The sequence below is a fragment of the Lycorma delicatula genome, chromosome 3 (assembly GCF_047948215.1).
Source record: "Lycorma delicatula isolate Av1 chromosome 3, ASM4794821v1, whole genome shotgun sequence".
Classification (NCBI taxonomy): Eukaryota; Metazoa; Arthropoda; class Insecta; order Hemiptera; family Fulgoridae; genus Lycorma; species Lycorma delicatula.
The window spans coordinates 607,659-634,459 of record NC_134457.1 but is presented as its reverse complement, the minus strand read 5'-3'; the positions used below and the strand labels follow the sequence as shown (position 1 = coordinate 634,459).

The window sequence follows — 26,801 nt, the reverse complement described above, 5'->3', positions numbered from 1 at the left end:
ATCAATATGAAATAAATAAATTTAAAAACAAAAGAAATACATATGAACACACCACATAAACATTCAATCTTAAAGAATATAACAAAACAGAAAGTAACATCACAGACTTGCTGAATGTACAATAAATGGTAAATAGTATAAATAAAGCATTATCCACAAAAATATATATTGATGCTCTTTTTAAGAACATTTAAAAAGAAATATAAATATCTGTATATTTTTATAAATAGAATTCTCATAAAAAAAACCTCTTTATAAAAAGTTGAGTGATTAATTAAATGCTTATCTTTACACCAGATGAATAACACAGAATTTATACACAACACATACCGTATTAACAAGATTGTTAGTAATAAAATCTGAACAAATAGAGTTTAAATGATAAAACATACTATTATAGAAATAGAGGTGATCAATTAACTACTAACACATTAGGACTGTCGATGTGAACTGGAGAATTGTCAAGTGATGAGCTTATGCCCAATAGTTCATCATCCACTGATAAAATGCCATCATCATCATCAGCATTGTCTTCATGACGTGTTAATTTATGGTAATGTACCTTTACAGTCTGTAATAAACCTTTCTGTCTTTTTGCTTCTACTGTACGTTTCATAAGGAAATCATCAATAACCCAGAACATGAGAGACTGCAAAAAAATATATATATATTAAATGCTTTATTCAATCACTGTGAAATTATATATAACAATTCATACCAGATCACACACATCACACATCATTGATATTGATGTAGCATTCCTGAAAATAATGGTCTGCTGATCTGAAAATAATAACATATCAGCTGAACTTTATGGGAAATAAATGATTTGGGAAAACTCAGAATAAATGCATATATTAACTAATGTAATTAGATGTATAAAGAATAGTCTTTCCAAAAGTTCCTGGAGTTTGGTTTTTAATTATGCAATAAAAATGGCCTAATTATGAATGGAATTTTTTATAAAATTAAAACTACTGCTTTGCAAATTTATTTAAAATTGAATTACTTTTCAATTGTGTGTGAACATGAATGCATTCATGCTCATGTGAAATCAAAACTGAGTTAACTGCCTGAGTGTGGTCCTAGCGAGTCATGGTTTATGAAGTAAGAAGAATATACAACGAAACTTGAATGAAATTAATTTTTAGTTAAAAATAATAAAAACAATCAATGGTTTTAAAAATAAAACTTATTGCCAAATTTTATTCTGTTATTTTACTTTACACTTTCATTAAAACCTAATATACAATTTAATAAACTAACCTACACAATATTTAAAAAATTTTTATTTTAGTTCCGATGTATAAGTGGATTCCAGATATTTTTATTTTATTTCTTGTTCTGAAATTTTGACTGTGTAACTTGAAATTCTTCTATTACATCTGTTCTTATATTACACAAATGAAAGTAAATGTTTGCTGAAAATAATTAGGAAATCGTGTTAATTACGAGGATCATTCAGAAAAAAAGATTCTTCAGAAATTTTTATTTTTCAACATTGGAATTTGATTCATTTCGACCAACACCTTTATACCTTCAGTATAATGCGATTTGTCTGACTATCAAATAAGTGTCTCAGTTTTGACGTCATATTTGAAATGAATCTTCATCTAATAAGTGCTACTTCTTCAGGTTTGGGATGAAGTAATTACTGGCCAAATCTGGCAAATACAGGACATGTGTCTGGACATTTTACAACAGCAATCAAACATGTGTGTGCAAACACGTTATGTCGTAAAATAGCACTTTGTTGTTGGTTAGATGTGGTCGTTAGAATGAGAATTATGCTTGTAAATGCTAATAGGAGTTCTATTGCCCATGACCTTATCTGACGTATTGCGATTGAGTATGGTGTGGATTGTTGACCGATCTGGGAATGTGCCATTCTGAATGTTTTGGGCAGACATACCGCTTTCCAAGCCTCTAGAGATGATAGCTGCGTAACAGCAGACCTTACTGATTGTATGCTCATTTCAGCCTATATTTCTCCAAACTTGGGTGCTGACAGGTATCACAAATTTGTTCGTGATTTAGAAGATTGTATTTGAAGAGCCAGGAACCCGGTTCCTGGAAATTTTAATTTGCAGTTCCTTGAGCTTGGGGGCATGATATATTTTGGCGGCTATGTTTTGTAAGCTGACATGTAGGCTGTGAATGTAAGCTCACATACATTCAGTCAGTGGCACTGTGGAATTTTGTGACTATTTTATTAGTTGTAGCAGTTTTTGGGCATCCTAAGTGATCAACAAGAATGGATGTATGACCATGTTTAAATGTAGCCGCCAACTTTGTTACTATCATAAGCAAAGAAGAATCCTTTTAAAGCGTAATCTAATGCTTTTTGTATGTCAACTGGAGTTAAACCTTTTAAAACAAAGTACTTTATAAAATTAGAACTCAATTTTATTAATTTTTCTGAAAATGTCAAAACTTGTTGTCATAGTCATTTAGTCATATTTATGCCATCTCTGTGCCAGGCTGAGAACTTTATGAATGCCGCTTATACAGTTCAGTGTAAGTTTGATTGAATTCCGTATTTATTTTCCTTTGATATAAAAAAAAAAAACTAATTGAACAATACTGTCTTGGAAATTTTTTTTTTTTACCTTTACAATTTTTCTGTAGTCACAATTAAACTTTTATTAAATATCAAAAATATTCAAATATTTTTAGGAAAAAAGGTTTCAAACTAATCATTTTCATTATAATTATCTAGATTTAGGAAACAGTAGTAATTCTTGTTAAATGTGTGACATTTTAGTGTTGTTTTCTATTGTAATATGATTTCTGTTTGAAGGTATTTCAGGATCCTTTTTTTCTTTTTTTACCAACTATGAACCACATTTAACACTTTTCTTAGCATCCCTTTCTTTCCTGTTTGTACTTTTTGCATCTATCTATCATTAGCCTTTTTTTCTTAATTCTTCTGTCACTATACTTGTTTTTGTTTTGTTTTTTTTTCTACTCTTCAAGCAAAGTCCTCTTTGGTACTTTTTCAGAATTTTACAGCAAAAAAAAACTATAGATTTCTTTTTAATAAATGTAAAATAACAATAATTAACTTTATTCTATTTAATTTAAATATCACTTTTGTTATTAATAAGTGTATATAATTTGTATATTTAATGTCAATTAAATGAGGTTATGTTATATTGATATTCAAATAATTTGTCAGTACACGGGTCAACATCCAACAAATGCTTGTCTAATTAACGCTAAAAATAAAAATTGTATAAAACAATTTGTACATAAAATTTTTGTTATGAAATTCCAAAAATGTACTGTCCTATTTCCCAATTTCTTGATTTTGTAAATTAGGAAATTCTATTCCTGCTTTGCAAGTATTTATTAACTTTATCACAACATTTAAAAGGCCAGTGCTGATTACTGTCAAACATTCTGAAGTGTCCAATTCTTCTGGATGAAATGCTGTATTTCTAACATCTTAATTTTGCATTTATAGAGATGGATATTTTATTATACATATTTTACGTAAGACAATGGGTCAATTCCATTTTCTTCACATGATTTCTTGAGGCTGTTCCATTCTATAGTTTCTCTAAGGTATTTAACTGTTTCTATTTTTAACATACCTGGTTTCTAAAAAGGTTGGTGCATTTTTAATATTTGTCATATATATTGTGGTTTTTCAAAAAAATATTTGTAGACCTGTTCTCATTCTGCTGTTTCTTTTATGTTAACTAGCTGACCCAGCAATGTTTCACTATTACTAAATTTGAGTGTATATATATATATATATATATATATATATATAGATTAAACGAACACAAATGAAAGTTTGATAAAACATTGCGGAACATCATAAAATTTAACAATTCCTTTTTTCCCATCTTCCAATCTTCACCCCTTATCCTCTTCCTTTTTTCCCTTTTTCGTAAAAATATTTCTTTTCACTAACTAATATATATTTCAATTATGAGACAAATCGACCACAAATACAATTTTTTCTGAAATATCTCAACCTCAACGCCACCTAGCAGCTCCATTTTTTATAAAAATATTTCTTCTCATGTGATTAATATATATTCTTGCCAAATCGAACCATTATTACAATTTTTTGAAGTACCTCTACCCCTGTGCCACCTAGCAAGTCCAAACTAATTCAGAAACCTTCACAGGCGTGTGCAAAACTCACGAAAGTTTCATCGCAATTGAATGAATGGTATAGGAATGCAAATGGGACAAACATTCATACACATATATATAAAATAAGATTTGTCTATTGTTTTTTTTGGAATCATCCAACAAAATAGCCAAATCATCTGTGAAGATGAGTCAGTCAACTACCTGGCAGCATCTTCTATGCCAATTTTTAAGGGAGTACTTCTATTTTGGTCTTCAAATTTATTTCTTTAGTCATAAGAAACATTTTCTAAGAAAAACTGAAAAGCACTGGTTAGAGTTCATCACCAATGCCTTTCAGGCAGTTTTTATGAGGAAAGAATTCAAAATTTCATAAAAAAATTTACATTAGAAGTCGTCTTGTTACCCTAATAGTTTTTCCCTAATTATAATACTGATTTTATTACTCGTGCAAATTCTTTTGGTATTTCAAATGAGGTTTATTGATCTGTAGAATACAAGGTTTTTTTAGTTACAAGCATTGCTACATGGTGTTTAGCCGCTGCTTGTGCTTTAGGAATAATAAGTTTAACAGAAAGAATTTGTTCCGCACAAGACTGGAACTTCCTAAATTCACTTTGATATTCTAATTCCTTTTCTATTTTTGAGTTTGATTCGATTCGTAAGTGCTTCTTTTGTAAGTGAAACGATATTTTGTAAGACGCAAGTAACAAGGATATACTGTGATTATTGTTTACATCAGTTTTATTGCTTTTTTGTGGAGAGGATGAATCAAAACCGATCTCCATTCAACTGGAGCGCGTTTTAAAAGTTCTGAAGTTATGTTCAGGTGCATTAATGTTATTAGGGAATTTCTTTAATTTCACATCTTTTTGGTGATAGGGAATCTGGTAAAACTTTTAGATGATTTATTTTTATCCATTCGTTAGGGTGTGGGGGGTTGCAATTTAATAATTTCTCAAATTACTTTACCAAAAGTTCAGTTTTCTTCATTATATGGATCATTTTCCCATTTTAATGTTTAAAACACAGATTCTGAGCTTGGTAGCCTTTTAATTTGGATTTACATGTTTGCGAGGAAGAATTTCTTCCTCGCTTTTGTCCACCATCCCTGTTTCTTTTTGTCATTAAAATAATTGTTTTTTCTGCTGCATCTTTTTGATCCTTTGAAATATTTCTGCTCAAAAAGGGAAATTTTACTTTTTAATTTCTTTTTGATATTTTTCTTTAATTTTATTATATTTTTGTACATTATTTTTAATTTTATTTTTCTATTATAGTCTGATCCTGTACATTTAACTGTATACTGCACAACAATTAATTACACGCCATTTAATTTTATTGAAAATGTAAATATGGTAGGAAACTCAATAGCAGTTATCACAAGTCAGTTGCAAAGAGTAATGGATATTTTCTACTCTCATTTTGTCAACTTTTTTCCTTAATTAGATCATTGCAATTCAAAAACTCAAGATACTATGTAAAATTTTTCAAACTTTTTGTTGTTGTTGTTTGGCTAATCTCAGTGACAAATCTGATATATAATCGTTACAATCTAACTGCATTCATACAAGGTAATGTGAACTCAGCTAATATATTTGTCTACTTTAAGTTGAGGCCAGAAGTAAACAAAACAGATGCTGAGAAAGGCAGTATGAACCGGATGTACACAAAATTGTACGACCCCTACTGTGTGCCTCATTTAGTTTCTATTGTAATAATAATAGAGAAAAAACTATCGCATGAAAATAAACAAGAACAAAACAAAAGTAATGAAATGTAGTAGAAATAACAAAGATGGACCACTGAATGTGAAAATAGGAGGAGAAAAGATTATGGAGGTAGAAGAATTTTGTTATTTGGGAAGTAAAATTACTAAAGATGGACGAAGCAGGAGCGATATAAAATGCCGAATAGCACAAGCTAAACAAGCCTTCAGTAAGAAATATAATTTGTTTACATCAAAAATGAATTTAAATGTCAGGAAAAGATTTTTGAAAGTGTATGTTTGGAGTGTCGCTTTATATGGAAGTGAAACTTGGACAATCGGAGTATCTGAGAAGAAAAGATTAGAAGCTTTTGAAATGTGGTGCTATAGGAGAATGTTAAAAATCAGATGGGTGGATAAAGTGACAAATGAAGAGTGTTACAACAAATTGATGAAGAAAGAAGCATTTGGAAAATTATAGTTAAAAGAAGAGACAGAATTATAGGTCACAAGCATCGTGGAACAGTCGCTTTAATATTGGAGGTACAGGTAGAAGGAAAAAATTGTTCAGGCAGGCAACGTTTGGAGTATGTAAAACAAATTGTTGGGGATGTAGGATGTAGAGGGTATACTGAAATGAAACGACTAGCACTAGATAGGGAATCTTGGAGAGCTGCATCAAACCAGTCAAATGACTGAAGACAAAAAAAAAAAAAAATAATAATAGAGAATAGTTGCCTATGGCTCGGTATATTCTAAAACATTTAATGTTAAACTAAGAAAAGGTTATAAATTAAAGTATACTAAAGTTATCTTTGATGGTAAATCTGTTTTACTGTTACAGCAATAATTGTTATATGCAGTTAGTAGCTACACAAAATAATAATGATTTAATGAAATTATAAATATAAATAGGTTTGTAAATAATTTAAGTGCTTCACACAAACTCTGAAATATATATTTACATGCATAAAATAAATTACAAATATTTTACGATTTATTACCAATTTTTGTTGGTTTTTCTCAATTTCTTACAGCAGATCACTCAATAAATAACCACATCCACTCAACCCCTCATCTTCAACTTCACTAACATTAGATTCTGAGGAGTCAGTTTTGAAATTAATAATGAGTTTGTCCAACTTGATATCAATAAAATAATCTATCTTCCACATTTTTTCTTTTCGCTACTTATCTGCTGTTACCTTAATGATACTGTTTTCAAGTAAAACTTTTAGATCAACTAATTTATACGTTTTGGTATTTCAAGTTACAAATCCTTTTACTTGACTTGATACTAATTCTATTGGATTCAGATTGCAGGGGTATGGTGGAAGCCATAATACTCATTTAACAGGTTGACTGCCATATAAAACCAGATGACTATTTTTTATCACTGTGAGGCCTAATTATAGGTCTCATATTGTCACACGCTGACTGCCATACCTAAAACAGGGTTAATCATTGGCACTACTAAATTTTTTTATTCTTTTGTTTTTGGATAAAATAAGCAAATTATACATAAAAATTAAATAAAAAAAACGCGATACTTCAAAATAAATGAAAAAATAATTGAGACCCAAATTTAGGTCTCATGGCAAATTAGAAAAATACGACCAAATATAAAACTGTCCTGTGTATCCTTGTAACAAGTTTAGTTAAATAAAATGATAAAAATGTAACTAAGAATGTATCTCCTTACCTTGTTTGGGTCTGATAGATGATTTTTGACACTAACCTTAATTAGTGTCAAATTAACTATTAGTGTTAATTATCTATTTACAAACAATGCATTCATTCAGTATGTTTTTCAAAAAAACACTCCATACATATATGAAAACCACAGCTTACACACATAGTATTAACTTTTTTGAGCGAGATTTCTTCCAAGAGGGATAACTTTGTTTTTATAACATGGCTTGCATCTTCCATTTTTTGTTTTTGTAAGCACATGAGACTGAGTAACTGTTTCAATGATTGCAGGCACAAACAATGCTTTTACAAGTTCCTCTTTAAATGTAGTGATGTTCATTTTACTACCTGTCACTGTATTATAAATACTTACAGCATTTACCACTGAAGTTGTCAGAAGCAAATCAAAAATAACTTTTCTGCACCATTTAATGGACCTCCTTAAAGGATTGGAGTAAGATCCCAATTGATCAGACAAATCATGTATGATTATCCCCAGTTATAATCCACTACTGCTGCAGGTTTCAAAACTTCAGTTTTGCGATTAGTCACTACCAATTTCTTTGTATGTTTTGTAGTAACCATTAAAATGTCTCTCCTGTCTTTCCACCTAAGTACAACTACACCATTATTGTTTTTACTAGCAACGATGAAGTTTTTACTCCTCGATGAAGTTTCTTATTTATTACTTCAGGTGGATTAAATTTCCTATTTCTTCGAAGTGTGCCAACCAGATGTGTTCTATTGTCTAATAATTTCTCAGCAAGCTGAACACTGGAATAAAAAAATTGTCTGTAAATAATGTTCGACCACAATTCAGGTATGGTTCTGCTAACTCCATGACAAAATTTTCTGACATAAGCCCTTCTTTTACTCCTCCTTTACCACAGTATACTTTATATGACAGAGTATAAAAGTCTTTCACGCATAATTTAAATATTTTGATACCGTACTGGTGTCTTTTACCCTTAATGTACCGACGGAAAAAAATTCTTCATAAAAAAGGAACAATACTTTCATCTATACACATATCTTATTCAGGCTCCACAACCATTTTAAAATGATAAACAACTTCATGTATAATTCCTTGTATTTTGTGTAGCCTGTCATCACGTGCTGCATTTTCATTATTTGCGCAATGAAAGAGGCTCAGCAGTAATTCGAAGCTGTTTCTGCTCATTTGTTTACAAATTACTAAAATTTATAAATCATCTGTCCACCAATAATGAGTTATAGTAGCCATTGGATTCAACCCCATGTAAAGCACTATACCTAAACATTGTTTCATTTCAACATCAGTTTCTTTCCACTCTCTTATTCTTGCATTAGGTGAAATGAACTCACCGGACTGGATCTGCTGAGCAGCATATCTATTAGTTTCGGTTACTAATTTTAATAAGATATTATCAGTCACAAATAATTTCCAAAAGTCAAAGGGTGATGCATGAGACATGGTTTCAATAATATCCATATTAATACCTAAATTTAGGTTATCTGGATTAAAAGGTATTTGAACAAGCATATTTTCTTCTCCTACAGGCCCCCATGAACACTTACCACCGATTTTTAGTGATGTAGTAGGTGCATCAACTCCAATGTTTACATCAACCGGTTGGAAAATATCTTTATTAACCACATCACTCACTACAGGTAAATCTAATATGATCTCACTACCAATACCTAAATCTAATTTTGAATTGCCAATATAAACATTTTGAAACTCATCTTCATCAACAGAACTTACTTCTAAATCATCTTCCAATGTGAAATCTGGATCATACTGATTATCATCTACAAACAAACTTTCTTCATCACTAAAAGGTGATGTTGGCCTTTCTAGCAACTCAGCAATATGACTGTCATCCATTTTCTTATTTTTATATAAAAAAAATACTACAAAAAAGATCGTATACCAAACAAAAACAACTTTTTTCAAACCAAAACAGAACCACATAACCTCAACAATTAAAAACTAGGGAATACACAATGACTTGATTTCTTCGAGATACAAAATCGAATACCACAAACTTGTCAGTACTGTAAAATATGTATGGTTAAAAAATCTTATAAGAGCAACATAATTATAAAATATTTATGGTACATAAATGCTAAACATACCATAATAATCTCTGATTTTTTTTCTTTTAAAAACTATTATTTTCTGAGAAAACAATGTGGCCTAGATTTAGGTCTCATTACATTAAGAAATGAATACAGTGAGACCTTTATTGATTATAGATCTCATGGCCTCAGGACACAACAACGTGAGACCTAATTTTAGGTCTCAAAAACAATTATTAAGAGTTTTTGATTTTTACAAACGGCAGCCATAACTATTTATGGAGACCTAAATTTAGGTCTCATGGCAGTCAACCTGTTAATGCCCTGTACTCATTTAATGTAAGCCGTGATGTCGATTTACTTCAGCCACATCGATTACATATTTTTTACATTTTTTCTTATTTCTTTTAACTTCTTCTAGAAGTTCAACCTTTAAAAATGTAGAATCAAATGGGATTTGTTTTTCTCTCAGCCACAATACTACATCTGGTTTAGCCATGATGTATTTAGATTTTTCTAATTTTACACTACAGTATGGTGCATTATCCGTAACAATAACACTATTTGGTAGAATTAGTTTCATAATTGTATTAAATCAATTTTCAAAAAAATTACCATTAAAATGTGGTAATCACCCTTTTTATAAGAATCAAAAACTAATAATGCACCATTAACAAATCCATGTTCATTCCCCTACATGACTTACAATCAACCATTTTCCTTTGTTACTTGCTGATTTTATATCTATACTTAAACCAGACAGAGAGTCTGATCAGATCTCTTAACAGAAGTGTCACACAAAACTTTATTGACTGAATGACCTTTGTTCACCCAAGTTTCATCCAGATAAAAAATATTTTTTCCCACTTTTCTAAACTCTTTCATTTTTTCAAGTATTTCCTTTGCCAAATCTTTAATGTTATTTTCTATCAATGATAAAACTATTTCTCTTTTTTCCTGCAAATTTGAAACCCATCGATAAAAGAAGTTTATGTAAACCAGCTCGACTAATTTTCAGTAATTCAGTAATCCAGATAACTTTTGACTGCTGAAAGGACCTTATTGAGTCTGGATAATTCCTTTTTTAAAAAAGAAATCATGGACTTTGGATCTGACAGCATTTTTACAGAAATCGTCATAACGAACTAAAACAGGTCTTGAATGTATTCTTTTCTTTTTTGGCATGTATACTATGCCATATCTTTTCTTTTCAGTTCACGATCTCTCAACAATTGAAATGGATACACCTGTGAATGCAGAAGTAAACGATTCTACTAGTTTAATTTCTAAAGTACGGTATTTTTCGTGAAATTTATTGAAAACATTAACAATTATCATATTACCCTGCTTCCAAATATTTTACTTTTTCTGTGTTTCACTACATAGCAAGAAGGACTCCTGGCAATAGTTATTAAATTTCACGACACTTAAAAATACTTTTAAAAAAACTTAATTTCTAGCAAATAAGTCATAAATTTCAAAGTGATATTTACCTAAACCAAATTAGTGATAAAAACAAGCTCACTCAAAGTAACTCCTATCATGAAAAGTTAACAACAGCACAGTTAAATTAATGTCAGAAATATAATTAATTTAATTGTGTCATAAAACTATAAATAGCTATGAAATATTGCTATTGTTTGTATAACATCATACATAATATGTACCAAATTGCAATTCAAATACATGCATTAACACATGGAACGTTTCCTTACTCTAGGCCTCAAGTAGCAAATAAAATGAATATTATAAAATTACAAAAACTAAAATTAGCATAAATTTTTCAATAACAGTGCATTGTTTAGATTGCTGTAGACCTAACATATTTTATAATTACATAATAATAACTAATAATGTGATAATCTAAGATTATTAACATTCTTATCATGCGGTAGCTATTTTTAAAAGTGATGTGTCATTTTTGTCCATCCTGTGGACTGCATCAACTGGTTGAAGGTTGTCATATGTATGTGTGTTGTGTATTTACATGCACCATACACATGCAGATTGTTTACTTCAGGCTTCAACGTAAAGAAGACAGAAAATAACCTTGTATAAATGAGCTTTTGAATAATATAGATGACCATTTGAATTTATTCCATAAAACCATTACATTGGATTGATTATCCATGTCACAGTTTTATTGAAGAGAAAATGTACAAAAGAAACACTACCTCAACATTTTCGATAAATGATAGACATTTAAAAAAACAACAATATTGGAAAAATACACAAAAATGAACAAAACTGAATATAAATTTAATATGTCCTTTTTAAAACAACATAAAGCTTGCGCATGGGAATATGATGTGAAAACTTTAGAATGTGTAGTGAAAAAGTGCTCTGGCTGATCAGGACTTGAACCAGAACTTCTTATTAAAATGTAGAGATGCAATCACTAATTCAAAGAGGTTGAAATGAGTTTAAAGGTTAATTAAAGATATACATTCTGAGCCTCTTATTCCAAGTTAAATTTAAAAAATCATAATTATTTTACAACAAAAATTTGAGATAGTCTTTTTCGATACAACTTCACTTCCACTTTCTATCTTTTTAAACAAACAACAGCTAATCAGTCAGAAGGATGATGGAAGATATATTAACGATATTATGAATAGATGAAGTATACAAAAAGCATACAATACGTCAGCATATTATACAAAAGCATACAATAATGGTACTGTTTAACATTTTATAGAATTAAGTTTTAAATTATCAAAACTTACATTTACAAATAATGGTATTATTAGCATGACTAAAGCTAATTCAAGGTACTCATTTGTAATAGGAGATAACATGAGATCACGAACATTTTCCCAAAATGAAAACTGCATTAATAGCGTTATAATAATTTTCATGGTAAACATGAGAAACACATATAAACCACACTGGACCAGCCAGATGCGTGCAGACGGTGGTTTTCCTGGAAAAACAAAAAAAAACCTGCTGATAAATATTAGCAGTACATACTTCAGCACATGTTTTTCAAAAATTTCTCGGTTACATAAATAAAATAATCACCAGTAAAGTAAAAAATAGAAAGAAACACTAATATTATTTTAAAGAAAGGCCTCTGAGATCACTCCATCATTATTAGTGATCATTATAATGAAGATTTTACATACATAACCTACCAATTTATTTTCAGAAAATATTACTGGCATGTAAAACTAAGTAAGGCTATCATAACACATCATGTACAGTACTGCTTGTAACATGTACCGTACCATCAATACTACCACACACTTTCCAGTCTTGTCGATCTAAGCAAATCATTCTGTTCTAAATCCTGTCTTGCAATACATTCTGTTAAAATGTACATGTCCATATTATAAATTTACAGTTTTATATTACTTATTTCAAAGGCTTCTAAATTATTTTCTACAAATACAAAAAAATTTATACAGTATTTTAATCCATTTTGTGACATTATAAACCAAACACTTATTAAATTATTTTCTACGATTATTCAAGCTTTAATTAAATTTTGTTCCTTTAAGATATTTTTTATTTTGTAAAAATTGAAAAATTTTTGGTTTTTCCCAGTAATAAATTAGTTTGAAATTTAACATACTGTTCTTTGTACATATTATTTGGATGAAATTTATCATTAAATCTATACATATACACATATTTATAAAACCATTAAATGTTATTTATTTACAAAATTTAATGAATTCTAACTTTTTAAAATTTTATTTTAGTAAATTATTATCCTGCTGTCGACAAAAATTAAATTCAAAAGCTAATTGATTTTTTATTTTATTAAATAAATAATAATATTTATTGTAATTTACTCCCTCACTCTCACTGATAAATGTATAAAGTATTTTTTTGTTTTCAGTCATTTGACTGGTTTGATGCAGCTCTCCAAGATTCTCTTTTTGTGTATAGTTTCATTTTAGTATACCCAATTGTTCAACTTTTTTTCTACATAAAGCTACACTCAAAACATATAATTTCAAAAATGTTTTCATGACGTTTAAATTAATTTTTGATTGAGAAAATTATATTTCTGAATGAAAACTTGTTTTGCCTGTACTATTCGGCATTTTATATCGCTCCTGCTTTGTCTATCTTTAGTAATTCTACTTCGCAAATAACAAAATCCTTCTACTTCCATAATCTTTTCTCGTCCTATTTTTATATTGTAATCCATCTATATTATTTCTACTAAATTTCAAAATGTAATTAAATGTATTAAGTATATAAATATTTAACAGAGGAATTGAATGAATGATTGTAGGTGGGGCTAAGTTAATGTGTTTACAATAATTATAATGCTCAATGTGATTACTGTAGTTTTCAAAGGATGTGTAGTATAATTGTGACAGTATAATACTACTATCAGAGAACGAGTTGTATTGTTAATCTTTGAGAATTCTGTGGTAATGGCAAGTACTTTCAATTCAGGTGGTTTTATGTGCCACAGCTGTAAAAAAGATTTGCACAGGTCATGTAAAGAAGAAAAATTAATATACCCCTTTCTCATGAAAAAAAGTACTTTATAAAAAGTTATAGCATCTCATTTTGGCTGGTCTTCTCGCATTAATAATATTTTAAAACTTTTACTTTGATCTTTTAATCTTCTGTCAAAGGGTACAGAAGAACTATTCTTATTTTCTTCAATTAAAATTACGTCAGATAATCTTTGTTTCTATTAAAATTTTAAATATTTGTATCTTCAAACCTATGAACAGATTTAAAAATTCAAGTAGCTTTTTCTTATAAGGTTGAATACTTCACTGTGGTGTTAAGTTTCTAAGTTTGTCAGTTTTTAGGATTTTAATTTTTTTGCACTAGAGAGAAAGAAGGAGGATCATTTAACTTCCTGTAGGATGAATATGTCTCTATTTATGATTTTAGACTTTATCGATACAAAAATATGCTTAATTATAATTAAGGTTCTGTTTTATTTTTACTGAAATTTTCAAACCGCAATATGTCAGTAAATACCAGGGACTGACTTTATTAACATTAAAATTATTGTTTTTAAAATTTTCTAAGAATTAAACTGATTTTTTCATTTCTCTATACATTCAGTTTTAACCCTTTCCAAATCTTCTGGTGTAATAAAGAAATATTGTTTTAATTAAATAAGAATAATAATATAACAAGTATTTTATTTTTACACCAATGTCTAGATTATTACCCAATAGGAATCACCCAATAAGGTCCTATAGATTTCTGAATCATAGATAATTTAAAAATTTTATATTTTATTATCATTATAAATAATAAAATTACATTTTATCTTGCTCTCATCAGGATAATAGATCATCTAAAAAGAGAACTTTTCTAGAAGTTAAGTAAATTTATATCTCTCTTTATGAGAAGTCCCAATTACAGTTCAGCAATAATGCCCAGCCAACAGGACTTCTCGAATTTGCAATGATGGGAAAAATTATTTTTTCTAGATGCACACACACACACATGTGTGTGCACAAAAAACCAGCCCAAACTGGAGCAGCATATTGAATGATGGAAGTAATGGTAGACATGATGACCCTACGTTTTTCAATGCTGAAGTTGCCATCTGGCTTAAGAGGAGTCGTTTTGGGGCAGCAAGAGTGTTCTCTGCTCGCTCACAGACTGCTATGACATGGTCGCTGAATTTACATAACTGGTCAATAGCCAACCTGAGATATTGGACAGCAGCTTTGGATCGGATCAGATGTTTTCTGAAGCATAGGTCTGGCCCACCTTCCTCCAACCGGCTAGAATGATGTATTCACTTTTTTGTGGTAATAAACATAATCCGTGATTCGTCAATCATCTCTCATACTACTAAGGGCCTGCTCGGTCTTACCACCAACGAGGATAGCCAAGTCATCAGCATAAGCAATTACCTCCAACTGTTCCAGAAGGTGAAGATTGAGTACTCCTTAGATTGAGTACTCACTACGTTCCAGAGGAGGAGGCCAAGCATAGATCCCTGCGGGATACCCATCATCCGAAAGTGCAGGTCCCCCTTGCTGAGTCTCAACAGAGACCCATCTCTCTCAAAAATAATTCCAATAATAATAATAAGTAATAGATAGGTACTGACTCTCCCTTCCATCACAGAGCATCAAGAATGGCATCCCAAGGGACCGAACCAAAAATATTGCAGATATCCAATAAAATTAGCATTGGCAGTCGCCTTGTTCGCCAAGAGCCTCTCCTCATGTTGTTCACCCAAGATGTGGCCTTTAAGTGGGCTTGAATGGTCAACCTCCTCTTCCAAACACCAAACTGATTCCTATGTAGACTGGGACTGGCGTTAATTTCATCAATAAACCGAATGGCCAGCATGCGTTCAATGGCCTTGCCCCTATTGTTCAGAAGACATAGTGGCCGGTAGGTGTTGATCCGTCCACCAACGCCTGGCTTCGGAAGGAAGACCAGTCTGGTCTCTTTGTAGCAAGCCAGAAAAATTCGTAGCCTTTGATCGGCAACATCAACCATGTCCCATGGGGACTTTAGTAGAAGGCCATTTAGTATAGCAGCTGGTATTCCATCACAGCCAGGACTGTGGGAGTTGTGCAGTTGGCTCATGGCCATTGTCAATTCGGGCAACGTGTACTGTCGTTGCTCAAAGTCAGTGGGGTCTAACAACTTGTGTTTCATACACGGGAACAGCGTTTCCCGCTCTATTCTAGCACATTTCCAAAAACGTTTCATGACCATTTAATATGCCTGGTGCCAAGCAACATCATCTAATTCTGAGCAGAGTACTAGCCACTTCCTCCTCTTCGCATTCTTGATGGTGTTCTGAAAGGCTCTCTTGCAATGCAAATAATTTTGGGATGTGAGATCATAGGCATCTCCACCATGTCGCCTAAGTCGTTGCATAGTTCTCCGATGTTGCTGGAGTTCCATCTGCAAATAACTAATCTCAGGGGTCCACCAGTAGGCTGGCCGATGATGACAGTGTCTGACACTCAACTGAGCAATAGCCTGTTTAATAGAGTCCTGCAGGATTTCAGGTATGAGGTGTAGACCATGACGTACGTTATCTGAGACTTCCTCAATGATGGTACAAACTTCTAGAGATATCAGTCATGTAGGAGGGACCTGAATCCATGGTTGGAAGCAGCCATCCCCAAGATCAACAAGGGTAGCCAGATGGTTACTGGCGATGTCATTTGCCAGCACTTCCCAAGAACAACAGTTATGATTCCACCTCCCATCGAGGATAGTGAGATCTAGCACTAATGAGTGTCTATGGGCAGAAAAGATTGGTATACAGTCGTTCACGCAATAAAGATCTGAAGTACTCATTAATTCAGTTAACAGCTTGCCCATTCAGTAAGTATGAGCGCTACCGGCTTCGACAGACTTGCAGTTGGAATCGCCTACAAGCTAGAGCTTCTTCCTAGTCCCAGTAATTCTTGATATGCAGTCATGCCAGGAATGCCCCACAATAGGCCAAGTCGCTGTTAGGAGAAACATAAGCTCCCATGATTACCACTTCTGCCAGCTCAATGCAGAGGAAGCCAACACCCTTTTCCAAAAGTTGCCAGCCTAATCATCCACTGATATCCAGTAATGCAACGTCAGCCCTGTTGTCTGTAGTCCAGTTACAGCTGATCATGACTGACCTGTTCAGTTCAGTCATTATGAGAAAATCGGCTTGTTTTTCCTTAGCCAACTCTCCCAAAAGAAAGTGGGAGAGCAAGCATCAGTTAGCATTGGAGAGTGGAACTCTTAACTTGACAATTGGTGTTTACATTCCCTGCCCTCAGTGCGATGACCTAAATCACCACACTCAAGGAATCTTTGGGGTTCCGTGCAGCACACAGAATTGTGACTGCCGCCTCCCCAGTTGAAACAGAGCAAGGATCTATATTGGCTATGACAGCCTTACCTCCTATGGCCAATAGCGCAACAGCGATAGCATTTATTTTGCTTGCTTGTTAATTCTACTCTACTTGAGCGCCAGCCAATCTTCACTTGAGATTTATCTGCAACTTGTCTACCCTTCCTGCGCAGAGATGAACAGTAGCATGTTGCCAGAAACTGGCCTCAAAGGGGAGACTTGCATAAATACTCCCTTGTCTACCTCCCTACAAAAGGCCTGTTCTACCTCCTCCTGAGTTGTATCAATATCCATGTCTTTAACGCAAATAGATCGCAGTTGGAGGTTCACACTTTGGTCCGTTACCCTAGCTCCCTGTACCCTGTAAGGTTTCTCCCAACCTCTTTTTCACATCTTCATGTTTTGAGTCAACATCCCAGAGTCTTATCTCCAACGATTCAGCACGACCCCTATGGACAGATAGAATGTCCTCAGCCATATCAACTCCAATCCCTCCGTTTACCTGTTTAAGGAGGTCAGCATAGCTGGTGCCTTTTCTACGAACTGTGACAACAGCCATTTTGGGGGCCCTAGGCATGTCCACCTTAGGCTTGGTAACCTCAATCATGTGTAGCAATATAGCGTTCGGCAATGTCATCTCTCTCCTGGAGCGCATTCCAGAACTTTTAAGAAGTAATCACCAGCAGTGTTGTTGGGAGCAACGAACACCAGCTTCTCACCTTTCGCTCGCCGGATCTTTGAGAGATTTGTTAACATATGTCTAATCAATTCCTTGTACACTTATTAAATTATATACACACATTTTAAAAAAATAAAAATTTTATAGAATTTTATTTCATTAATAACTAACTGCTGATATTTTTCAGTTTTTTTTTTTTTGTTATTGAATTATTATTTATTGACAATCAGAGGTAATTATTAATAAATCAATATATTTAAATTAAAAAAAAAGGAGATGAAGTTGGATTGTAACCGATGTGCCTTCCCCTTATAAGACCAAATATTTCATTGATTAAAATTTTATTTGGCTACAACTCTGGAACCAATGAAAATAAGTACCACATATATCATTGAATAGCTCTCAATGAGGGCTTATTACTGCAGTTAAGAAAAAGTCAAAATTCCAGATTTTTTGGATTTTGGGCTTTTTGGGACACTTCTGGTCGGTCCAGTCAATTGCAGTCAAAATGGGAAGTGCACAACTAGATATTACAACAGCCCTAAATCCAAAATTTCAACATCCTACAGCTAATTGTTTTTGAATTACGCGAGGTGCATACATACATATGTATGTACAGATGTCACATTGAAACTAGTCAAAATGCATTCAGGGATGGTCAAAATGGATATTTCCGTTGAAATCTGAAAATCAAAATTTTTCATGATCAAAATACTTCCTTTACTTTGTACAAGGAAGTAAAAAAAAATTGATCACTGTCTTCTCACAATAACTGGAGTCACATAGGTTAACCCCAGTTCCTTTCAATATTTTTTTTTTTTTTAATTAACAAACTTTATTCATAATTCTTTAAAAAAATATTTTTTATTTGGAAAATAGGATATTCCAATGTCTCCCATAAGCAAAGAAAAACAAAATGGTAATATGCAAATTTTTACACATTATTATTTTTATTCAACGCATAAAACAAAATTCTTCTTTTCTAAAATTGCACATATAAAGAACTAATGACCGATTATTATTAGCATTGATCACGCTGTTAAGACAACTACGGCAGGATCCAGATTCAAATCTATTTAAAACTAGTTAATTAAAGTAGGATGCTATCAGTGGCATTTAATTAACGGTCAAACAACTGTTTAGGACTGATCAGCATGAGACTGGAATAAACAAACTCAACTGCAAGTGAGCCCATATCTGACAGGTAGACTGTGCAGCAATTTGCTATAAATTAGTGTGATAATACTGCCTATGTCAATAATCATATCCATTATTTCTTTTTAAGTATGTAGTAATCCATGATATAATCTCAGAGCAGATATACACAAATTATTTTTCTTCTAATGAGTACAAACATATATATTGAATTGTTTCTTGACAAAAGTACTACAATTTTTTTTAAAAAGTTTTTTTACTACCCCATTCCAGTTGTGTTTATGATTGTAACATATATGAAGCACCCAAGGTACAACGGGCATGAATCAGGGTGTTATCAGATAAAATTCACTATGTAGCTGGTCGCAGTAATAAAAAAACTAATTTATGGCTTGTAGGGTTTGAATATTGTTTGCATTTCAGTAGGCTTGATATACACGAAACTACATTCCTTTAGCTGTTTTCTAATTCCTCACTTTCCCTATTATACCTGGAATAGGTACCTTGTTATTCTTAATAACTTACCGTAAGTGTTTTTTTTTGAGCAATTTACAACACATGTTAGGTTCCTATAAACATTTTGTTTGGTATCTAACAGGCATATATATGAACAAAATTAATGGAATAATTTGTAAAAGAATTCCAACCTTTAGTAAGAACAAGGAATTTATGAACCATTACACTGAAATAACTATACGAAGTTAGACAATTATGGTATGATAACGCCTGATCACTTTATATTATTACTCGTCGGAGAAGATTTGGTTAAGCAGTTGACTTGAAAACCGTTTGAATGATTAAACAGCCACCTCTTCACAGGTGGTTCTTTAATATCTGAAAGAAAAATGATTCACTATAGAATGCATCCAAACTGCTCATTACAAAAATCATTAATCAGTAATTTTGTAGCTCCCACCTTGGATAACAAAATCTTGCTGAAGAACTGCGGGTAGGATGCAAATTTAATACCTAAAGGGGCTTTCAATTTTTTAAAAGGGTGCATTTATTTCATTTTGAAGTTCCTAAGCGGTTAGATCATTCTTTTTTCACTATCTACCCTATTTCTTTATTATTAATTCCTTCTCTTCTGGAATGCTGTGGGTTCAAAATCACCCGTGAATCCATGCTGAGAATTTTTAGAGTTACAGTATCCTATAATATCCAATATCCAGTTTCATGAGTAGTTTTCCTTACCCATCCAGAGACTGTTACAAAACCCAAACTGGGACTGAGGTGTTTATCAAATAAAGTTACGCCTCCTAATTTCTTCTAGACGTACAAAAATATTTTTAATGCATTATCAAACTATTACCGCATAACTATTGACAAAATTATTTTGTAAATAAGTTTTACAACTACAATAATTATATTTAACACATTTTTTTTATTATTTACTCACACACACTAAAATATTTAACTGAATGTCATACCATATCCTCCAAAATTTATAGCATCCCTATTATTCTGTTCGGCCAAATAGTGACAGTATCGAATGCCAATGTAAATAATGAAAATGCCGACAGAGGAATCTAAAAGGAAATTAATAATGTACCTAAAACACAATAAAAAATCAAATAATTAAAAAATTATAATTATAATTAACAAAACAAAAAAAACTACAGAAATATTTTTATTATAAAGACAAAATATTTTGAAAAATTACCATTGAGAAAAATCATTGTGTATAAAATATTATTTTTTTAAAGACTGAATTATTATTAAGATGCTATGTTGTTCTGTTGTAAACATTTTATTCGACTATGACAACACAAAGCTGCAAAATATGTCAAAATAACTTATGATTGTCATTTGTCAACATGTCATAGAAGAACTGTGACTTGAAACTTTTACATCATACTAACTGTATAATGTTATAATCACTAACTATTATAACTAACTACCACAGAAATCACCATTATACATGTTTCTTATTTTGTTTTAAGAAATAATTTTTCTGTTTGGACACTGAATAAAAAAAGTTAGTGTAGGCTAAAAGTTTAAAGTAAAAAAACAATTTTTTCTCTTGAATGGTATTTTTGAGGAATGTTATTGAAAAACACATGACAAAATATATTTTTCAAAATAAAAATAGACAGTTCTTGTGTGACTGGGATATAAAACCTGTGTTTCCTATGTTGTTTAATTTTAGAAATATGAATTTGACCCGATTAAAATTCATTTAACTATCTAGTTTATGAAACGAATTAACATATTTTCAAAGTGACTTTCTACACTTGCTCCTGAGTTTAACCTCTTTCTATCACAAGTTCAAACATCTTGTAAATATAAATTTCATGTACCAATAAACAATTATGTAAATTAAAAAATGAGAAGCATTTTCAACTTTAAATTGTAAAGTTTTATACTCATAAAAAAAAATTAAAAGATAAATTCAATAAATAGTCCATTTATCACTGTTTTACATGAACAGTAAAATATCAAAACAATTGTTACTGATACTAGGGGCAATCCACTAAGTACACTAATAATTTTGTTTTAAAAATTTAGATAAAATTTTATTGCTCAGTTTTTTATTTTCTATAATATACAGCACCTTAATTTATTTCTCAACATAATCACTTTTTAATTTAAGCATATATTACAGCTGATCACAAGTTTTAAAATTTCACTGCAGTCATCATCCACTGCTAGCAGTTCCATCCATCCATTCACCACCACTTTTTAAACATTTTCCATTCAGGAACAGTCAAAGGTTAGAAAAAAGGTGAAAATCACCTGAATTAAGAATTATATATATACTTGGCGAGTGATCAAATAGTTTCAGATTACAGGGTAAAAACTGGTTTAAGAAAACGTTCAATTTGGATGATTATTTATAGTCTTTTGAGCGTTTTGTAATACCAGTGTAGCATTTGTTGTAGCAGTATTTTCTGGTATGAACTCTACCTAAAGAATGCCTGTATGATCTCAGGAAATTGTCGGCATAAGTTTTCAACTTGAAAGTGTCTGGATAACTCTGGTTTTTTGGAAGAATTGGAACGGTACTATTTGAGCCACTGATGCTTGCTCATCATTTCATTTCATGGGTGAAATGAAAAACCCAGGTTTTATCACTAACACAGCTGAGAAAATCAATTCCATCTACGTAATATCACCACTGATATGCCAGTTTTGCTACATTTTGCTGATTTTGTGTCAGCATCACCATGGAATGGAACTCATCATGTGCAAGTTTTCCCGAAGTAAAGATATTCTGATATGATTTCACAAAAAAAAAAAAAAAAGAATGAGCAATGTTTAGGAAAAACGGGCAAATTATTGGCAATTATGCTTCTGTTTATCAAGATTTTGTAGATAACTGCATGCTACAAGTTTTCTACAACATGATAATTGTTCCGGTTGATCCTTGCCGTGGATAAAGTTTGCCCACTATTAAAGATTTCAAGTCACTTTCTCATATTCAATTCATACATTAGAGTATTTCACCTACTATAACCAACTATAACTTGAGTTATAGTTTCAAGAAGTATTCAAGGAGTATTCAAGAATCACCAACAGAACTTCATAGTTGAAAGGATTTTGTACGGTTCATTTTAATAATGCATAATGTTCACAAATATAGCAGATGACTCTCAGAACACAAAGAATTGAGATTAGAACACAGACTGACTTTAAACTGGGATGAGAGAATAACATGCATAGCAACCATGCACAAATGGTTTTTACTTAATGGATTACCCTTGTGAATCACCGATAACAGCTATTGCTGCTATATTAATAAAATTATTACCAAATGATTTAATTTTTTAATTAAAAGAAATATATTTACTTTTATTAAAATAAAAAGAAAATTACCTTTAATTTCTGATTTAACACAGAATAAAAATCTCAGCACTCAAATGATTACACAATATGGATAATGTTACAGAGATATAAACCCATATTTAGCCTTGTTTTATCATTCAAAGGCAGATATAAACTACTAGCTGAACCGATACATAAAAAATTTACCAATTGAAACCTACTGGAAAACCTGTACATGCTCTATTAAAACACTAGGAACAAGTTTTGACAGAAATATAAAAGAAATAGGTTTAGACAGGCTCAATAAGGCTGAAGTACAAGTGCCCCCCCTTTACAATACATACGCAGCAAGTAGATATGGATTCAAAGTGAACTGCGTTCAGCACAGTTTCACTTGTTATTGATGGGGAAAACATATCGACCACTGATACTTAATCCTTATTTCAAATCCATTTATTCTTATTATTTATTTATAGGCAACTTTAAATTTTTAAAAACATCAAGCTATAAAAAAGGATGAGGTTAATTTCCTACTACCTTTTTGGTGAAGTGAAATGTTCATCAGAATGTTAAACCCATTCATTCATTCATTTATTTTTTGCATTTTTGCGGGAGACTTTTGTACAAATTTTGTTACCTTTAGTCTATCTAATCTGCTCATCACATTTAAAAAAAAAAACTGAATAATTCATGGTTCAATTTCAGGGTCTTAACAAGTGTCTGCTATAAGAAAAACTAGGTATCTGTCAACAAATTAATTCTATTGGGAAACACTTTGATGCTGGGACATTAGCTTTTTTTATCTATGGAGTAGCTTATCTAACCATTCCTGACATGATTTATATAATGAACAGAATATATAAAAAAATATTGATGTTTAAAGCTATTAAATACCTTTTAACTTTGACTTAAGAGTAATGAATCACAAATAAAATGAAATAGTAACAATTGCTTTTTAAAACTTCATTTAACTGATCCCACAGAGAGTTATGCCAGTGTGAATGAGCACCATCTTGTTGCCAAATACAGTTCTCTGGTCCATCTTGCAGTTGAGGAAAGAGCAGTGTATGTAAATATATAAATAAGCAACTCCTGTTTGCTTCAGTCAAAAGTTGCTGTTTGAATATTCACAGAAAACATTTAATTTTGAGAAGAGACTTTTTTTTGTACACCCGATATTACTACGTACCGATCAGAATAAAAGATGTATTTTCTTATTTGTGGATTATTTGAAAGCTCAATTTCTAGAATGAACAAGTTGCTGTCTACTAAATCTGATGAAACAGTAAAAAAAAGGATGACCGTAAAAAAAATGGTTATCACCACAGATATAATACAATAAATTTCCCATTAACTGGAGTTTTGTTTGAACTAATGAAATAGGATACAGTGCAACTATTACTGTTTTACTTTTATTTTTAAGTGTATCTCAAAAATATGTATTTGTAGTAAGAATTGCTGAGAAAGTACAGCTAGTCTGGTCATTACAATGTTACTTTTATTATTTTTTTATAAGGACTATTATTAAAAAAAAAGCTAAAATACTTTTATATTTTATCACAATCTAAGTGAAGATGAAGACAATGCATGTAAAGGTTATCTAATCTAGAATACTGGAGTATTCTCAAGAATGCTTAAGAAATCTTGTAAGAATAAACAAATATTTTTAACATGTTTGTCAGATCTTACGCCTATGACATGTTTGTCATTTTCTTATGCCTGTGAGCGAATGCCTTTATGTGATTGGTCATCTCCAGCATATATTTTGAATTAATTTTTTTAAGGATGTAATTAACTGCAAGTGCAAATTCAATAGCTAAAAAAAAGATTGACTTATAATTTAGATTTTTCAAAAAACCGTTAAAATTTTATATGAAGTGTATGCTTCACTGATTTTCATTTTTTTTATGAGACCAGTAACACGGAAAGGTTATCATCTGCAAAACTAAAAAAGTAGTCATCGGTTAAAGGGATCGTATATTTATTAGTGTATAAGTTTACTACCTAACCTTAGACAAGATATTGAAAGAGAAGTTTTGAAAATCGCATCTTCTTCAAGTTGGGGAGTTATCTTTTTAGGCACTTGTGCAACTTAAGAATGACTATGTGGGTATCATTTGCCATGTTCATTGCCAATTTTTGAACTGTTATACAGCAGTTATCTAGGAGGTATATTCTGGCACCAACAGGGAACATGAGAAAACGATGTGTCAACCTGATAAACCTCAAGTGCAAAGTGCAACTGGCAAAGAGATATTTCTTCATAGTGACTATCTTTTATTGAAGATTGCACGGCGATAAGAGTATATGTATTGTATCATAGGTTATTACAGATAACAGCCAACCACTCATTTTCTTTTACTGCAATCAAGTGGCATTTCACAAATAAGAAGTAACTGAATGACTGATTTTACATGCACAGCTTAACTCAATACTCCTTATAATTTAATCATTGTAAATATAATCTACATAATTTTATGACTCTAGATCAGCGGTTCTCAAACTGTTTTTGCATACCACTCATGTGAACTATAAATCAGAAGTGTACCACTGAATTATTAAATATGTCATTTGGATAGTGATAAGAGTTATACCTCAGAAAGGTAAACTGATAAAAATTAGTGTTACGTATCATTATTTGTTTGTTTCATCACTAAAGCCATTCATTTAGAGTTGGCTGAAGATTCATCATCAGATTTTTTCATCTCAGTGCTGAAATGCTTCATCGCAAGGAGGGGCAAACCTACCAGTGGTTCCTCTCAGTGTTCCACACTTTGGCATATGCTGGGAATCATGAGTCAAACTTATTAATAGTCACATGAAAAGAGTAATTTGTACTAACAGTAGTAGAGTTTACCACTCTACTGACGCCGGGCCTGTACCGGAGCAGAATTGTGATCACAATGCATCGGTTCTAAATTTCGTTCAGTTGCCCATCTCCTGCCTGCGGAGGAGGCTTCACAGCCTCACGATGGATGCATGGCAGCAAGAATGGCACACCACGACTCATTGAAGGTACTTGTATAGATTTATACAGGACTTGGGGGGGATGTTACGCCTCCTTAGTTTTTAAGGGCAACGGGTGCCCAGGTGCTCTCCAACCACGCGAACTTGAACCAATATTTGTTTCGGTTTCGCCTGGCAGCTGATGAGCTGTGTGTCTGCGGGGAGGTCCAGTCGAACGAACATATGATGTTAGACTGTCCAACTCTTGGGGGGGCCAGAACTCAGGCCACCCTGGAACTTAGAAGTAATTAGCTACTCTTAAGCGGCGAATTAATGTGGCGTGAGCCGCATTGTCGGATTGTGTGTGTGTGTTCCTTGATAACGTTGCTCTATTCAACTGGCATCAATAGTTTATTTAAGGGAAAGTCTCCTACCTCGCTGCTGTGGGAAGCTATCCGAGAGTTATGGTTGGCCATCAGCCAATTAAAGCTCCAAGCGCTTTAATATTGGTGGACAGGTACTTGCTGGCATTAAACGACATATGCATGGCAGCGTATTGCTGTCTTGACGGGATAAATTTCATTTATTGAATGTCATATATATTTTAGTAGTTGACGGGGTGTGCCTACCCATTTTAGAATATATGACAATTGAGCGGTGGGATACGAAGCAAATGGTGTGTAGCACCATGCTTAGTTAGTTGAGCTAGTTAGGACACTGTTGCTAAACTGATTCGAAGCCGTTCCGTTTGTGGTACAAACATACGGTCTTATGCTCTAGGGCGACAGAATGGGATGGTGGCGGGAGAAATGCCTTGCAAATTAGTACAAAAACGTATTGGAAACTGTGAGAAAATTTCATTATTTCCATTTGATTTAGAAATCAAA

General features: G+C 32.0%; 1 protein-coding gene across 1 annotated transcript; it reads right to left on the bottom strand.

The window, feature by feature from the left end:
• Positions 1-412: 412 nt before the first annotated feature.
• LOC142320787 (store-operated calcium entry regulator STIMATE-like) lies at positions 413-17,928 on the bottom strand. Its single transcript, XM_075358768.1, has 3 exons — positions 17,730-17,928; positions 12,295-12,491; positions 413-649 (listed from the first exon to the last, which is right to left on the bottom strand). The coding sequence occupies exons 1-3, from the start codon at positions 17,926-17,928 to the stop codon at positions 413-415; spliced, it is 633 nt and encodes a 210-aa protein (XP_075214883.1).
• Between the last annotated feature and the right edge of the window lie 8,873 nt (positions 17,929-26,801).